The sequence below is a fragment of the Pollachius pollachius genome (genome assembly GCF_949987615.1).
Source record: "Pollachius pollachius genome assembly, chromosome: 4".
Taxonomy (NCBI): Eukaryota; Metazoa; Chordata; class Actinopteri; order Gadiformes; family Gadidae; genus Pollachius; species Pollachius pollachius.
Window position 1 is genome coordinate 26,074,928 of NC_136937.1, and position 19,174 is coordinate 26,094,101.

Sequence of the window (19,174 nt, forward strand, 5' to 3'; positions counted from 1 at the left end):
CTTTCTGGAAGCAGTGTTGACCCTCAAACGACTAAATTCAAAACATTCACTCAAAGCCCAACAATATAACATAGTCTTAAATGGCTTCAGCACCCGTGGCTAGGTGCAACTAAGTGCCGCTGAGGTTCTCCCCCACGTAAAGTGCTGGCTAGCAGCTTAATACACAGACACACAAGCACAGATGTGAAGAACAAAGAACAGTGGCTAGCTCTTCAACAACACATGCTTCCACATGACAATCATTATCTCACAAAACCTGATTAATTGTTTTTAGACTAAGTGGCACAGAGACAGTTCTAATAAGATGTTGTAGTTCCTCAAGCAATTCGTTGACAGCTGTACTGGAGACTAAGTATGTATGTTCCAATTTAAGTAAAAGTGAAGCTAATTTCAGTTCAAATTCCTTTTCTAAATCTCTAGACTCTTCAGTAATTGGCTCATCCAGCTGTACTTCTTCATTCAGGTCAGAGTTTAATGAGTCAGAAGGATTGGAACTGAGTGATGATGTGGGTCCGGAAACTGCTGTATATGTTTGTTTTTGTATGAACAACCATCAAACATACAAGAGACTTGTTCATTTTTTTTCAAATGTTGATTGATATGAAGAAGAAAATCATACTCCGTGGAAAGCTGATGGGTGTCACAAATGTAGCACTTGAATGAAGAGACCTTTTGTGTGGACTCCTGAGAAGGATGATTCCCAGTAATATGTTTTTGTAGACCATTCCATGTCTTGGACGAACAGTGGCAATTTGCATGGATACATGGGTAAGGACAGCGCCTACCGTGAAACCTATGGTCAATGCGGTAATGTTTCAGTAGCTCAGATCGTTCTGAAAATGACAGGCTGCAGTCTTTGCATTTCCACACCTGAGAAAAAACAAGTAATAGAACAGGAAGTAATAGTAAATTCCCTACATACACCGATCTGTGTTGGTTCAATTAACAGAACTAAAAAAAATAAGTAGTCCATCTGCTGCTATGAAAATGTGTAAATGAGGGAGGGTCTAATATTCAAGGGTGATTTGTGAAATGGTTATACAAGGCAATGTGCAGTGTAGATGCAAGATATTAACTGTTCAGGTTGGATGAAGATATAGGCTACAGCCAGGGAACTAAAGAGAGCGACCACGTGTTTCTGAAAGCATACAAAATAAAACAAACAATTACTACTCTCTGAAGACCACATAATACAACACCAATAAATAAACGTTTCTGGGTGGAGCGCGAGAGAGTTTTTGTTTTCTCTCCACCCAATGACAGACCTCAGGTGAAGCTACTACCCGCAGCAGAGTATGACGGCTACTAGTCACACTAGCTGCCCTGGATGTTAGCAAGCGATTCGTTGTCATAACGTTACCGGTAAATGCGTTATTACAACTCAAACGTCAGCTAGCTCATATTAGCTAGCTAACTTGCCAGGTAGCTGGCGCTACCTGGCGGGTAACAGGTCGGAAAAACACGTGTTAAGGCCCAGCCAAGAGCCTGCCTGGAATGCGGCACAGCCCGCTACCCATAGACAGATTATGAGATATCGGCCCCTGGGCACGTGGACTCCGCAGCAGTGTTAATTTTGTCAGCAATTTTAGATTTAGTCTTAGTCTTAGTTTAGACGAAAATGCTTATTAGTTTTAGTCACATTTTAGTCAATGTTTTCCTTCGTACTTTTAGTCTAGTTTTAGTCGACTAAAAGTCCTTACATTTTAGTTAACTTTTAGTCATTACTTTTAGTCAAAATGTTTTCTCTTTTTAAACTAATTCAATTAGGCTAACCCCTGATATATGGACACCTGCTAAGTAGTTCCAGCCAAATAGAGTACTAAAGTGAAAACGTCACGATGTCCTGGCAACAGGATTTTCTGTTCTAAGCAACCGAACGAGAGATGGCGTTTTCCATTGCTTCCATGTGTTGTTTCTTTCAAAATGAAAATAAATCAATTTCAAGAGGCGAAAATCACTACCAATCAAAACATGTCGAGGCGTTCATGTATTCCCCTGGGGTATTAAAAGGAAAAGTTCGTAAACGTTAGTTTAGTTTAGTTTTTTTTTATATGAAGACAATCTATTCTCAATATTACTTACATCATTGGTAAAGCAAACTCGCAAATCAATTTGCAAAAAAAAACATTAATTTTCTATAAAAGGTTCGTGTGGCATAGGATTTCCCCTTGTTAATTTGGTTTGTGAAGAACCGAAAATAGGTTATTGTACTCTATTGTCTGTTCAGCTTTCAAAACGAGAGCTGGTAAATTGTGAAAAATGCATTAAACTGTAATCAGAAAACGCGGTTATATGCTATAGACCATATAGTATCTGTGGTATAAAGGCTGGGACGAATTTCGAATTATAAATATGTACAATGCATAACGTGCCAAGTCGTAGCTAAGGTCCGTCCTATTTACTTGAGGAGTGAACATTGTTTCTGTTGCATAAGAATCTTACGGGAGGGTAATGATTGGAAAATATTATGCATTTTGAATGTCCAAATAGCACTAACATTAACATTAACATTTTAGTCGTGTCTCGTCTCGTCAACGAAAATGAAACTTACATTTCGTGATAGATTTTATTATCAAAGATCTATTTTTAGCTCGTCAACGTCTCGTCTTCGTCATGGAAAAAAGGTTGTTCGCGAACATTTTTCGTTAACGAAATTAACACTGCTCCGCATGCCCCCCGTTTTATTTTACTTAGTAGTAATAGGCCTACTATTGCTGATTTCGCTTGAATTTTTGTATTTCTCTACTGATTGCTTCGACAATGCAACAGTAAAAGTTACTAACAGCGACTTCACACAAAAGCTCTGGCTTAGGGCCCCTGGGCATGTGCCCGGTGTGCCCGTGCGGTAACCCACCCTTGCTACCAGTAGCAATTTTGCACAAAAAGGAAAAACAACACAAAATACTAAAACATTGATTATCTGCAACTGTTTTGCTACTTACGTTTATGTTTGGACAAAATCCTCCGAGGATGTAAACGACCGAAAGAGAGCTCTCACGTTCTGGGACCGGGACTTGAACTTGTGCTCCGACTGTGCAGCGCGCAAATTCAAATTCAAAATCGACTCAAACTAAAAATATTACCTGCAGGTCATGAATAAAAAAGAATAGTTTGAGAGAAATCAAAAACTTTGTTTTGTGTCCTTTGGACGTATATTTAGTTCAGTTTAAATCAAACTTGGTGTCTCAAAATGCAAAAAGAATGAGTTACACAATCAAATCAATAACTTTATCCTGTTTTCAACGACAGTTATTCGTTTAAATGAACAACTGCATGTTATACTTTTTACAGTGTATGTAAAACGTATTAAACATTTTGTTTAAAACCTAATCATGACAAATTGAAAGCTTTGAAGTTTTTTGAAGCGTGAATAAAATTGATAGATACATGATTTTCAGAAGACTACCAAAATGATCTCCATAGTCAAAGATCTACAGGAAGTGACGACTCCCATGGGGACTAAGTGTTGTAGGGTTGTGGGGGTCCCATTCAGGCCTTGAAACATGGTTGCCAAATCACAGGGTGGTAGGACCTTCCTATCTTTACAACACATAAACATCCTGTACACCACATTCTGATTGACTAGGTTTCGTGGGCCACCTTTTTGACATTTCTTTTTTGTGTATGTTTTTTGGCATCTCTAGCCATCTTTAAAGGGGACAAAAAGGGCTGTGAGCTCCAATATCAGAATAAATTGACATAAAACGTTGGTGGTTTCAAGTTCCCTATTTCAAGTCGAATGGAGATAGAAACTTGTGCCTTAAAGCCTGTAAACACAGCTGACAAGTTTTTCATATTACTTGGATTGTTTGGGTGTGGGTCGAATTTCACCTCAAAACTTCAGAAGTGGGTCGCAGGATGAGATGTACCCATCACCAGAAGGGTACATTTCCTGAGGCTGTTTTCATCACTTCCTTTGGGATAGAGCCTCCAAAATTGATAATCTTACATATCCTTACATACACAACCCCAGGTCTCTAGCTCACACCTAGGTGTGCTTGACCCTATAGGTCACCTACTTATTCTATCACTTCCTTTAGGCCTCCAAGTATTCCAATAGGCTTTAATGCCCTGATTCATGTTAAAGAGAACAGATCTTCCAAATCTTTTCAAACAAAAGCAATGTGAACTGGTACACCACGGTTTGTACCTCTCTGCCCATTCACGGATAGGGTGAAAACCATGAATGCGGTACGAACCTGAAACCTTTGTGTGCGTGCCCATATCAAACGGCGATCTCTCGTAAACTGCACCTACGTTTAAACATGCTGTGAGTGCGTTGTGCCTTCATGTAGGGTCGTAGAACCTAGGAATTTCTCTGGTGTAAACAGAGGATACAGTCTGGTCTGGAGGCTTCACAGAGCAGCTCAAATGGCCGCCCCCTCAGCTGAACAACATGCTAAACTCACCATGACACGGGCTCTGTGTATGTTTGTGTGTGTGTGTGTGTGTGTGTGTATGTGTGTCTGCCCGAGCAGGGAAAGTCCCCAGTCTGGCGACCTGTGTTGTTCTGTTTGGGTCCACTGCTGCCACATATGCATAATCACACAAACACATACGGACACATACACGCACACACACGCACACACACACACACACACACACACACACACACACACACACACACACACATATACACACATACACACACATTTACAAATAGCTGACCTATTTTCAAACATACAAAGGGAGAAAAGTATAATTGTGTGAGTCGGTGAGTCTATGTGTCTTTGTGTATTTGTGTATTTGTGTAAATATGCAGGAGCATCAGACCGTGAATCTAACATGACATCAGGTTTTATCTACGTGTCAAACAATTGATGATCCCTGCCCAAATGCCATCATGGAGATGAATTCCCCTCAGTCTTCCTGTTCCTGTCCCCGGCCGTACTGGCGACCATGTTTAATTTAGAGTCTTATGGGGCGCAATAACAAGCAGAAATAAGAGGCTTTGAGATTCTATTGACCCTCTGTTGCCCCCTTGCCTGCCCAGTAAACATGGCTTGATCAGGAATGTGTGGTTTAGATATATATGCTGTAAAGTTTTCCTTCTCTGTCTGGGTGTATAAGCATGAATGTCTGGGAGTTCCATTTTTTTGTCTGTAACAGGGTTTTATGGGTTGTTGAAGTTCTTCAAAATTCATTCATTATTCTTTATATATTTTAAGCAAGGTACTTTGATTTAATTGTTTATTTGCGCGCCCTCATGTGGCAGGTGATGGGAACGATAGTGACCGGAAATTGTAAGCTTGTCCCTTTCTGACGTTTTTCACTGTTGTACATATGGATGCAACCCCGTGTCTTTTTCTCTCTTCGTTAAAATTAATTGTGTATTGTGTGACATCAATAGTTGTGGCTTACGAATTGTCATTCTGTGTTTCTATTGTTTGGTTGCTAAGCCTGTTAGCCTCTGTGACGGTTAGCTGCTGTGCCTCGTGCTTTAGTGTTCTAAGGAAGTCCTGCACAATATTTTTTTATTTTGTAAGATAAATAAAATTGTATTTTTTCAACAAAACTATACAATCACAGGGTTAAACAAACAACACGGCGCCCTTTTTGCTTGCTTACGATTTCCACTGTGGGGCAGGAGCTGTAATGTTTCCTCATCACCACATTCTTGTGTTTGTTTGTGAACCTGAGAAAAGTTATCAAACAGTCTCCTCAGTCTGCTAAGATTGAGCCGGAACAGAAGGGTTACATGCGGATGTGTGCATGGGTGTGTGTCTGGACACACAGTAAATATAGACAACCCTAAATAGCACGTCTGGAGAAAGACAAATTCACAGGATTCTCTGCTGTCTCAGAGCTGTCCAGCCTAATGCTAATGCTGCAATTCTGTTGCCTACTTGCAACAGAATTGCAGACATTGGGGGGGAATTGCAGACATATAATTGTTTAATGCAATACATCTCAAAACCATTTAGGGTCAAGACTTATACACTTCACTGTGTACATACATCTACTGATGCCTCTGGACACATCATCAGTGATGTGCCTGGAATCATCAGACGTTTCGGGTCTTTCAACATAGTACGCCCTCCTCCAGGTGACCCAGCCAGGGCTGTTCAGACCCCAGCTTGTGTCCAAATGGCTAGCTAGCTACCATGACTCCATGGCTCTCCTCTTTAGAGCCACAGCCATCTTGAGGCCCTCTCTGCTGCATCAGTGATATTGCGGATGGCTCTCTTCCTTCTCTCTCCCTCGATGCCCAAACTACTGAAGGCTCTGGTCAGGGAACGGGCAGCAAAACCCCCGCATCCAACCTCCACCGAGAGACACCTTGCTCTCAAACGAGCCTGCTTACAGACACTGACCAGTCCCACATACTTGGAGATCTTCCTCTCAAAGGCTTCTTCCAGGCGGTCTTCCCATGGGACGGTCAGCTCCAGCAGCACTACTTGCTTGCTGGACTATGTCTGGTCACAGGGAGGTGACTGCAATGTGGCTGGGGAACTTCAGCTGATGCTCAAGATCCACCAACAGCTGCCAGTCTTTTGCAGAGGTTAGGATTCCCGCACATGTTCTTCCGGCAGGGGTTGACTGCTCCCCGGCTCTGACAAAGGCTATGGTTTTCTTGGAGAAAACCATAAAAACCTTGATGACTTCAGCGATGGTCTTAAGAACTTGATCATGCCTCCAGCGGTACCGTCCATCACCAAGTGCCCTGGTGCAGCAGCTCAGGGTGTGTTGGCTAAGCCCCATGTGTGCAGGTTTGATGGGCTTGGAAGCACATCATATACTGCCTGGATGAGTCCAAGCCTTGTCCTTGTTTCTTCCACTGCAGCTCTCACCTCCTCCTGAACAAGGCAGCGCCCTTCCTTCCCGCTGCTGTTCATTTGGGGAGTTGGAAGGGAGCCTAGCCCAGCTCTGCCACGTGTGACCACTCCCATGTTCCTTTGACGCATCCTTGCCTCGGCCTCTTGAACTGCAACCTCTGTCCTCCACTTCCTTCCAGTCCTCACTTGGATCCCTGCTTTAGCCACCTTCGGATCATGTGAGTCCCTGTACTGAACCACTTCTCTGGCTATTGTGACCTTAATCTCCTCCTCCAAGGATTTGAAGGGAATGTGCAGTTTATTGGTGTTCCCGTAGAGTGTGAGGCTGCTCAGGCTCCTCGGTAATCCAAGCCATCTCCGAAGGTAGCTACTTACCCTCCTCTCTAAGGTATCCACTGTTGAGATGGGGACTGCATAGACAAGGAGGGGCCAAAGGATCCTGGGAAGAATGCCGTGTTGGTATATCCATGCTTTGAACTTTCCAGGTAGGCCGGACTTGTACACGGATGGCTCAACCAGCCATCCAACTCAGTGCAGGTCGACTGGATAGATGATGTATCTCTCAGAGAGCTGTCAAAAACCTTGCCCAAGCTCTTGACTGGCTTCTCTGAGATGGTTGGGATGGCTGTGCCTGTGATGTTAAAGCAGAACTTGTCTACCACCTTCCCTTTCCTCAGCACCATAGACCTTGATTTGGCTGGTTTAAATCGCATCCGGGCCCATTCCATCACCTTTTCGAGTCCCTTCAGAACCCACCGGCAGCCTGCGATTCTGTCATGAATGTGAGGTCATCCATGAAGGCCCTGATGGGGGGTTGCTGTTGACCGGATTTCGATAGGGGCCCTCTGCACTCTGGCTCAGCAGACTTGGTGAGCATGTTCATGGCTCGGGAGAATAGTGTCACAGAGAGTGCACCCTGTGATGATACCAATCTCCACCTTGTGCCAACGTGATGTAATTGCTCCCGAAGAGACCCTCATCCTGAAATTGGTGTAGTTATCAGCAATGAGGTCTCTACACTTGCTGGTGACATGATATTTTGTCAATGTGAGATGAACCAACTTGTGTGGAATGGAGCCAAATGCATTTGCCAGGTCAAGCCGCAGCACTGACAGGTTGCCCTTGGTCTCTCTTGCCTCCCTTATCAGGTGTGTCACCACACCATTGTGCTCCAGACAGCCTGGAATTCCCGAACGCCGCCCTTCTGGACAGATGTGTCAATGTAGGTGTTCTGTTCAAGGTAGGTACACAGCCGTTTGGAAACAGTGCTGAGGTAGATCTTTCCCTCGACACAAAGTATGGAGATGATGCGGAACTGGTCTAGTTGGGTGGAGTTTTCCTCCTTCGGGATCCACACCCCTTCAGCTACTTTCCATTGATCTGGGATCCTCCCTCTTCTCCAGAAGACTCGTAGGATTTTCCACAGACGCAGCAGGAGTTTGGGACAGTTCTTATACACTTTGTATGAAGTGCCACTCAGTCCTGGAGCGGAGCTTGCCCTTGCTTTGCGGACGACCTCCCTGACTTCCTTTAGCTGCAGCTCTGACATGTCAAACTGCACCTCAGGTTCAGGAGGGTCTATGAGGATGTTACATTCTCCCAGCTCCTGCTGGGAGAAAGGTAATGCAATACATCTCAAGACCATTTAGGGTCAAGACTTATATACTTCAGAATATGTGAGGACAACATGAGAACCAACAATCTACACCCATCAGCTGGGTGTAGATTGTAGATTAGACCAAGTACACTTAACAAACACATACTGGTGATAATAAAACACAAATATACAAAATCGCACCAAGGTCAAGGTCATCAGTGATGGATTCAGCATTGTTGTTAAACATTAAAACTGTCCTACGGTCCCTCATATCACTGCATTGTGCATCAGGTGATCATGAGATAATCATTTATTGGCTTCGGTGGGAATATGAGGTGCATAAAAAATTAAAGGCATCATAAAAGAACACTTAAATTACTGTAAATTCATTGCCGCAGCATCAATCAATGGATTTTGATACATGAATGACGCTCCAAACTCAGCAAAAGTCACAAGATGAGGTTGCAACTTTTACCGATTTATGGTTTTTAGGGGTTTGACATTATGAACAACCTCAATAAACTCAAATAACATGGATGGGTTACAACCACAGCCGATGTTTTGCCCATTAAACTTCTTGTATAAATCTGACTTGGTGGATTGCGCTACATGGATTCATTAGCTGCATGTTGTGTGCAGGACTTAACCTCATTGGTGTTTGAATTACAGTAAGATAACTTTTGTAGGATATAGTCTAGAACCTTCATACAGGTGTTCCCCTCCCTTTGAAATTATGTGGAAGAGTGAAATCGCAAATTGGAACATAACTTAGAAATAAAAAACAAAACATTTTAGCTCAGGCTAGCGTTGGACACACCAGCTTACAATTTCATTGTCAAAGAAACGCTTCACTCTGTGGCCTTCCTTCCCCTTTTTTTTTTTTCACTCTAATTTGAGAACATTTCTATGAATAATCATTCCCACCCAAATGTATTTCTGTTCTGCGTGTTGTATCCCTTTTGCTCTTAAAGGGGACATGTCCGACTGGGCAATTTCCTAAGATAAGGGTACCGCTTCATACACATGCTGTGAAGAGAGCCAAAATTACTGTTTAAAAGAATTGTTGAACAGTCAGATCATTTACGTGATTGGTCTGGGGATTTGCGTTCTTCATGGATGCCATTCGGAAAAATAACGTCAATGAACCAACCTTTTTTTAAAAAAAAGATGCGGAAACAGATATTTCACATATAAAACAGTACTTTTAACGTCTAGCAGTAAATGGCAGTGTTTGAATGTCCCTTTAAGATTTAATTTCCCAATGAGTTATGAAAAATGGCCTTGCCCGTTTTATGGGTCCAAGGTTATTGGGTGCTGTCAAAGTATTCTCTGACTCACACTGGACTTTGAAGGCCTCCAAGACTGTTTATGTAATAATGGGTTTCATAATGACAAACTGTACTTGAATTCCTGCAGAATGTCAGAGTATTTAAACCGGCAACCTTGTGTGTCAAACTGATGCTTTCATCCACACACACTGCACCCATGCATGAGTAGAACCTATTTTCTGCCGCAGTCCTGTGATTAGAGTATAAACAATGTTGGGCAAACAAGCCAGCTATAATTGTTTGTAGTCAGTTGAGTTTTCACAGACATGTGTGCGTGTGTCCAAAGAAAGAGGAAAACATGCTTCATTTCTTCCCGGTCTACACACTTCACAGATACCAATTACTTTTTGAGATATTAATTGAGATACCAAATTAAACAATACCACTGAATGGAATGATACAAAAAGACATTTTGCATAATGGGAATAAATATTAATTATATATAACAGCGTAAAACAGCGGTCTAGCCAAACCCCAGAGAAGCATGGTTGTGGTCAGCCAGAGTCCGTCCACACCCGTTACTTCGCAGCATTGTATTTCCTCAAAGAGATGATTTTGTTTCTTCAGAGGAATGCAGTGCTATAAATAGGCCAAAGACGACTACGGGAAATCAGGGATTTGTGTGCTAATTACAGAGTTGAGGCTCCGAACCCTTCTGTTATAGTTCATTTTTCATCAACCTCTGTCTCCGGCGCTGTCTGACCTACTGGATAATTGACTGAATGGTTATGCTGGCTGGCTGGTTTAAACGCTAACCTTTGCCTGACCTTAAAATGAAACCAGTAAGTGTTTTGCTGAACCCAACCAATTATGTTTGAAGTATCAGCTTTCATGATCTGAGCTCTCATTGAATATTGTGTGATGTTAATAATTCTATACAGATAAACTACTATGCAGTAAATAACAAGTGTAGGCCATACCCCAAAAACATTTTAACATCCAGTCAGCTTTGATCCGATGTATGTCACCGACATCGCCTTTGGTTCGATTCGTGGGATCCAAAATGGACCTGTGCTATACAAGGAAAAGCCTTGTATAACCCTAACATTAAACTATACCAAATCTAAAATGCACCTTTTAATGAATAATTATCATTTTCATACCATAGGCTACTCTGCACACGTCAATAAGGGAGAATGACGGAAGGTTAATTTTAAAGGTTGTTGGGCAAAGCCGTCATATCGACGAACCAAAGCTGACCATTGTACTACTTTGTCAGATTGAGTGTTGAAACACTATACAACACTAAATCTGACAAAGTTTAAATGTATTCTGTAACATCACAATAGGCCTAGGTAGGGTACAGTTGCCTTTCTAGTAAAACAAAAAGCATATTCCTTACAAGTTCTAATGTGACACAAATATATTGGATTGTAATGCATTTCAACCGACTAAGTAGGACCACACCATTTCACTATTCGAAAAAGATATGCAAATGAAGTAAACATCCAACAGGCCTAAATATTCGTACAATATCAATTACAAACAAACAATTTCAACATGACCGACAATTATTTTCATACAATCATACGAATTAGGATTTATATTAATAAAAATAGTTGGACGTGAGAGTGTAAGTGTGAGCAAACACTCTTTGGGATGGTCTTTTTTAAACACTTAAAATATACTTAAATAGCACTTCAATTATTACGTTGGCCAATTCAACGAATTATTTATAAAGTGAAGGTGTAGTTATTAGGCCACACACATATTTATCATCCACTCTCAAACCGCCTATAGGTGGCAGCAGTGTTAATATTATAATGCAACCCGATCCTAAGTATTTTTTGTTTTTTGTTTTTTCATTCTTTGTTCAATAAAAATTCACATGATAGAAATGTAAAATAATATTGGCATGATTAGAAATGTATCGGTTGTATAACACAAAATAAAATCATAGAATGAGGACACAAAAAAATAAAAGAACAATCAAGAGGTTTAGGAAAAACTTGAAAAGTTACATACAATGGTTTGAATAGCCTTTTAGTTGTTTGACTTAAAGAATTTAACATTGCTCCATCCCATTCACGGACTGTGTTTTTTTTGTGTTAATTTTAATTGGTGTGTGTGAAATTTGACCATAACAGAATTACATTTATAAGAAAAAATGAATCAATATTTCCCAAATTTCAATCATAGCACCAAATAATAGGATTTTAGAGGAAAGGGTGACGTCTGGGAATATATTGTTGGCAGTTAAGTTTACACTGTGTACCGGGGGAGAAAATCTTCAGATGTGCCAGATGTAGTCATATTTTCAACCCACACTCTTCATATAATAAAAGTTACTTGTTATGCTACACTTTATGAATCAAACTACTCAAATGAATACAAACGAGGACAGGTTCAATAATGCTAGGCTTACTGAAGTCACAATGATCACAATACACTTATCACACTCTGTAACGCTTCCTATGATGGAGCTTACACTCTTGCTCCACCTTTTGGTCCTGCAACCGTTACACAGCACAATGATTCCATCAATATTACACTCTTACATCCCCTTGTGGTGCTGCAACCGCTACACAGCATGAGTTCATGTTAATGTTCATCATTATGTTCTTCAAATATTCTTATCTTATTCTCACATGTTCCTTCATTCTTAGCTAACTAGCTAGCTAGCTGGATAACTGCTGGAATTCCAATTTATTGTGATCTGTCCATGGAAAAATCCGAACTTCCTATTACAGAAGCAGTCCCTAACCTGTTGGCCGTTTCCTATCTTATCTTTGGCCTCCTGTCTTATCTTAACTAAGGTAATCCTAACTATTCTTTAAATCAGATTTTTTCGATCGGCAATCGTCAGGTTTAGTCTGTTTCTGCACTCAGAATGTGCATGCGATGAATAGAACAAGTTACTTTTAACGTTAACAGAGACTGTTGATAAAGGATCTTTGTTAACAACGGCAAGCTAGTAGCACTAGTACTAGGGTCATGGCGTGTATTGGGGCATAGCCTACAGAGAACAAGAAGAGGAGTAATAAAGTAGTAAAGTAATTCTTCCACCAAATTCAAAATGAAATGTCTTTGCAGGCGATAATATGAAATTAAAATATGGTCAGGAAAATTTAACAAATCATTATGCGGTCTCAGTAGCCTTTCAGTCATTACATTTCTGTTGTGATGTTCCTCGTCTTCATTGTCATACAGACCTGTCAACCAAACCCCTACATACAGTGCTGCTGCCATTTTTTCCAGCTAATGACAGTTATTTTGAATTTAGGGCATGTATGGCCACCTAACTTGGGGATCCTAACTTAAGAAATACCTAATTTAGAATAGTTCTGTAATGGCTTGATTTCCTATCTTTAGATAAGATAGGATTTCTTCCTAAACTAAGTTAGGAAACCTCCTTTTGTAATACCAAAACCCCTAAATGCCTTCCTATCTCAAGATAGGATAGGATTTCAGAGTTAGGAATTTTCTGTAATGAGGCCCCTGGATTGTTTATATTTGGGTTTTTGGCAACATTTTTGCATGTTCTTTAATGCATAATGCTTGCTAAGCCACTTGAGAGATTTGAAAGCCTGGCTCAGCCGCTCAAAATTAAATGTTTGATATGTCACTCTGGAGTGACATATCACTCCAGAGTGACATGTCACTACAGCCATCTGTAAAAGTCACCTAGGTGGAGTGTGGCAGCAACCTAGGTGGCGTGTAGCAATGGACCTTGTTGCAGTCAGATTCTGCAATATTGAATCAGAATACCTAATCATATTTTCATTCAATTAACCAGTAGATGGCCCTCAAAGCTCATGACATTACAGAAACCCTCAATTCTATACCACTCAATACCACTCACCTTGTGCCAAAAGTAATCACGTTAAACAATTACCACACCAGACAAGTGAGGCTAATTTAGTACCAGTTAAAGTAGCGTTACAGATGTTATGGTGTTACCGGTGTTAAATTGAACTGTGGATTCCAATGTAATCCAGTCCTGTCAGTCACCATCCTTCTGTGATAAGTGGGTTCAACCCTTTGAAACATCTACAAAGCAGTTTATTTGCTTCACTGACCGCAGAACCCAAATCTTTCTCATTCTGTTGTAAAAGAGGGAGAGGCCTTTGATGAAACGTTTTGTTTAACAAATTACTCCTTTTTCATTCAGTGACCATCATGTATGTGCATGCCTGCTTTATGTCAGTGTGAGCCTATTTGTTTTATTAAATGACCTCATATTCTCCAAGAAACGTAAATAATTGTGCAAATATATGGCAATGCCCGCTGTGTTATGTGTCATAGTACTTTAGTAGTACTTTGTATAATATATACCATACTTTAAATATAACTGATTAAAGAATTGCCATCCAAATGTTAAACATTGACATTTCTAAAGAATAAACAAAATCCCGATGGCATCATTTATTAATTAGTTTGTAACTCTTTCAATAAACGCATGTAAGCACATATGTTAAGTGTTGCAATCATTTCCACATCAAAAAACTGAAATGTTAATCTCAACATTTGTTAATTACATCCTGACACAAATAGCAATAGATGCCAGAATGACTCCTTGTCCAATCAATGTGGTAACAATATGTTACGGCTGTTGTTGACATGCCACAAATATTCCCTCTTCTTGGTGTTCTCACAGTGAGAGAAGGATGTCTGACATCTGGAAGTACTCAGGACGGCTCTACATACCCCTTCTGTCATCTCTCAGGGCTCCCACATCAAAGAGAGGAGCTGATAATGCCTCCTCTCCTGCAGGGGAGGGGAAGGTTTGGGGGACATAGCTTTAGCAATGGCTTTAGCCTCAGCTGTAGTTCAAACTTTGCTAGGGCTCGAGCCTTAGCTCCAACTCGAGCCCTAGCTAGAGATTTGGCCACAAACTTAGCTGTAGACTAGTTATGGCTATACACTTTCCTTTGCTTTTGCCTTTGTTATAGCATTAGCCTTTGCTATAGTAGCCACTGCAGCAAGTGTTTCCATGTGACACATGTTAGGATGATATTACATGAATGAAGATAATACTTACCTGCTGACTGCACTGTTTGGAGTCATTGCCGGTTTATAGAGAACTGGACAGATGAGTGGGCTGTCTTTAGCGAGACAAATGTAGGGATGGATGGGAAAAGCCTGTGACAAAAGGAAAAGGGAGGAACAGTGAAACATAAGAGAGGAGAGGCCTCTTACGTCTCACTGTCGTGCCCTTAGGCAATACACGGATTAGACCATGAGATTAGTTTCCACTATCTAAACACATGTTCAAGAACCGACTTACATCTAAGTAGAACGGAATCAGCCCATTTCTAACTCATTAGGTAAACTCTAAACTCTGGTCAAGTTTGCAAAACAGATGTCGGTACAGATGTGTTGACAGACTTCTGAAACAAACAAGTCACAATGTGTGTATTCGACAACAACAAGGAAACTATCAATGGTAACAGCAAAAAGTCACACAACGCAATAACATTGTGTTGTGTTTAGCTGTGCAACTTACCTTGATGAATACAAAACAGACATAAAATCAAGAGCTAAGGCATGGCTGGTGCTTAAAAAGAGCGCTATTATATTTGAGTCGTGGGCCTTTGGTGACCTGGTGCTGATAAAAAACACCTCTATTTTGCTGTTGTTCTCAGCAAGATACAAAACTGTAAGTTTTAACCCTCTCATTTCAGGGAGATTTTTTTTTGTTTACAAATGTGTTCTTGAAACAATTGGGTATTGGTGGTCTTCCCGGGGAAAGTCTGAAAACTAGAGGTCTATCAGGTTCTCACAACAGCTTGAATGAAAAGGCAAGCAGCAAACACCTGTGGGCTGTCATAGGCCCTTTTATTAAGTTGAAAGGTATGTCTCTCCTTTGGTCTTCTAAGCCTTCAGGCAGCAGCACCTGATATTTACCCTACACTCAAAGAGACCGACCTTCACCGTGTCAGCCTCGCGGGGTTATACACTGTCCCCCTTGGTCAAATGGCTTCATTCACTAAACGGTTCCAGTCACGTGGTACGACACAAAATGAACTTGACGATTAATGGGATGAATTGCTGAATGGGATGGACTTCGTTGGGGTTTCAATTATTAAAGCTTGTTTGCTGAACATTTCAAGTCATAATCGGCCCAAAAGTGTGTACATTATTATGGTTGCAAAGTTTGCACATAGTTCCCTGGGGTGCGTTCGGTACTTAAACTGTATAGGCCTGAACAATCAGAGCTGTGAAACTTTAAATTAGTTCCTGGCATCAAACTGTTGACAAAATGTGAAAAAAAAGTTGTTTTTTTTTCTAATTTTATAACACTTGCAATAATGCAACTAATGCACGCAATGCAACTTATCAACTCGCTATGATACCTGTGTCATAAATATATACGTTTTATTTGACGTTTTGGCCACAGGGGAAGGGCTATATTTGGTGCCCCTCGGACAAGCGAGCCCACCTACAGGGGAGACAGACTGCTACCTCCCCTTTTCTCTGCAACTTCTGACTTCTTGACTAAAAACGTTGTACTCAAAACAATGCGAGTGCCCTTTCCTCTCTCCTCCTCGTGCATCAGCGCTGAAACTGGACGACACATTCGTGGCTTTACCGGCGTTCACCACACACGACTATTAATGGGACCAGACGACTGAGTGAGGTGGTCGCGTCTGTTTGGAGGAATTTGAAAGCAGGCTACAATGGAGCGCGCGTTTTACCCCGTGGTGCGACTGTCCTTCCCGGGTTATCTACGAGTTGCGCTGCAATGCATGGTGGTGGTGCTGAGCCAACGTGGTGAGCGGTGAATATTTACTTGACTCTATTCCTTGCAGATATGGTCGCGCGTTGCAATCGACCACCTGACATTTGACGTTGACGCACGCATTTTGTCAGACAAGCGTGTTGATCGCTTTACTTTATCAACCATGAGAACTGTTTCCCAACGATACGATCAATGAATAGGCAAAACAACCACTCTAAATGTAAAACAAACCCTATAGAAGGCTACACCGAAAAACGACGACGAAATATGGCTGTTAAAGAGCCAGTGAACCCAAACTCGTTTTTTTCAATTGTCTGCATTAAACCTGGTCTTATATGATCTTCAACAAAGTAATCTATGCAATGGTATCACTGTTACTGAAGTAAGTCTAAAAGCCTATGTTTTTGCCATTCACCCCAAAACACTACGTGGACGGTCCACTCTGCTGAACGCAGGTGCGTTCTGTTCGTGACGTCAGACTACCTTTTCCAAGGCAGCGTGACGTCGACCACGGGACACTGGCGGAGCGGTGTGTGGATGTGTGAATCTCCGTCTGGCCAGGTTTTTATATAATGTCCGAGAGAGGGTTATACTTCCCGGACACCGCTACAGTGTGTGTTTCATGTCCAACATCGCTAATCATAGCGCTCAACCACAATAGCCTACTATAAAAGTATCAAAAAGTTGGCGTAGGTCGTAACCACGGGGATTACACGCCCCCCTTATTTCTAAAACTCTCTCCCAAACACGCTCATAAAAAAAATATCATAATTTTCGAATTCCATCTTAAACAGCGGGTTCACTGGCTCTGTACATTGGCGTACATCTTGACATCTCAACAGTGTGATGGTCCCTGGTTTTAACTTACTTGAAATCAAGGCTATCAAGTATTGTCTATTGGTTTATGTTCATTTATTAATTGTATTAGTTTACATGTTCTCATATGATTGGTTTGCATGGTATAATATCTAATGCAGTCTCTCTCATCCTGCCATTGTTGTTAATATCTGAAAAGCAACTATTATATGTTTCTCTTGATCGATTGAGCATTCCCTACTATAATTTGATGTCTAATGTGGACATTGGAGCGGTCAAAAATGATCAGAAAAACGGACAAGCAATATCGTACAGTGATCGTTCTGATTAAGGTGGGAAGGGTGTAGCCTGGGTGTAGCCTTTGAGTAGTTAAAATATTGTTGGATGAGTTGTTAAAGTACTGTAGGAGTTTATTTTAGCTCTAATCATGCGACAAATAACAACACACAGTGTGTTGCGACATTTCGTAGGTTAGTATTAACTCTTGACCTCATGCTTTCGGGGGGCTCTCCTCTTCCGAGTCATGGGTGACGGAAGTAAAATAAAGTCGTAGAGCTGACGATAAATCACAGTCAAAAATCATCTGGCACTTGGGTACCTTTCTTGTTGGTTCGTTTTCTGCCAAGTTGTGACTCATTTGGTAGGTTAAGGTCTGTTCGGACACTGAACTCAATAACACAACAAAAGATAATATAGATAACAAAAACAAAATACAAAAGAAGGATTGCAAAAAGGAGCCAGTGTTTCTGACTAGGATGGTCTTAAAGGCCTGACAGCCATTGGCTTCCATTTGGCTGGTGAGCGACAGCCCCCCTTGGCCAGGGACCCCCAGCCACTGTTGTGTTAACACCCTGCTTAATACTGTTAACTGGGGGAACACAAACGAGACGGGGTGACTCAAACACATCTGGTGAGTGCCTTTGGGACTTCCAGGATTTACCTCCCTATGGGACGGGGAGGGGTAAATCCTTTAAGCTAACTTCCTTCTTTTTTTCAATGTAAACACACACACACACACACACACACAGCGTTGCTGACTGGAGCAGTGCAGACAACAGCAAAAGTCTGGTCGAGTTTAGTCTAGTCTGGCTTGTTTGGGTAACCCCTGACCTCAGCTGTTGCAGGCCCAGCTCCCAGGCAAGGTGTACGCACAGGCAAACCAAAGACGTAAACAAGAGGCATTTGCTCTTCAAGTGCTTTGTTTAAGCTCAGGGTCACTGACACTGTTACTCGCTACCGGTCCTTTCAAGGTTGTGGTGGTCTTCAGACACCATCCATACCAGCCATGTTTGCTTTTCCCGGTATATTTCAAGCCTTGGTATATTAAGGCTTGCTACCTCCAATGCTCCAGGAGGTCAGTTTAATTCACTGTGAGTTGGAAGTTTGATGATTTGTTTTTGTAATTGTTGTAAAAATAAATCCTAGCTTGTGTAATGACAAGGGAGGTAGAAGGGAGGTAGCCTTTCGAGTCTTTGGACTTTTTTTTTTGTATTACTGGTGTTTTATTTTGAGGGGTTATATTAGTGTAGAAATTCCTATGGTCCTTTCTTTGTATCCTGCTCCAGCATTAAGCTATAGTTCCCCGCACCAGTGTCATGGGCCATTGGCTTCCAGGTCCTCTCCCATGGTGCATGGGGAGGCGAGGGGGAAGAGAGTGATCTGTGTTATTGTAAGTCATTTAGATAACAACTGGCCATGAAATAAACCACCCAGCCCACTGCTCTTCTTCCGGTTGACATGTTAGTCCTATGTCTACTCTGGACCATTTCTCTCCGGTTGCCCTGTTCTCAGTCAACGCTCAACTCATTGTTATATCAAATGTGTGCTGACTGGGACTAGGGACATTATTTGCTTGCTGAATGAACAGTAGAATCAGTGGACAATGGATGGTTTGCATGATCGATGGATGAATGAATATAAAACAGGTTGCAATGATTAAGAAAAACTTAAATTGGGACTGGAAAGATAATTGTTT

The 19,174-nt window shown here is 41.5% G+C and overlaps 2 protein-coding genes across 2 annotated transcripts in view; both read left to right on the forward strand.

Annotated features, from left to right (window-relative positions):
• Positions 1-19,174, forward strand: part of LOC307074718 (tripartite motif-containing protein 16-like) — a 298,259-nt gene that overhangs the window by 87,406 nt on the left and 191,679 nt on the right.
• LOC307074716 (von Willebrand factor D and EGF domain-containing protein) overlaps positions 16,282-19,174 on the forward strand; it is a 36,178-nt gene continuing 33,285 nt past the window's right edge. The window contains exon 1 of the mRNA XM_079734988.1: positions 16,282-16,415. Coding sequence (XP_079591114.1) covers positions 16,322-16,415 — 94 coding nt within the window. The 5' untranslated portion in view covers positions 16,282-16,321. The remainder of the gene's footprint in view (positions 16,416-19,174) is intronic.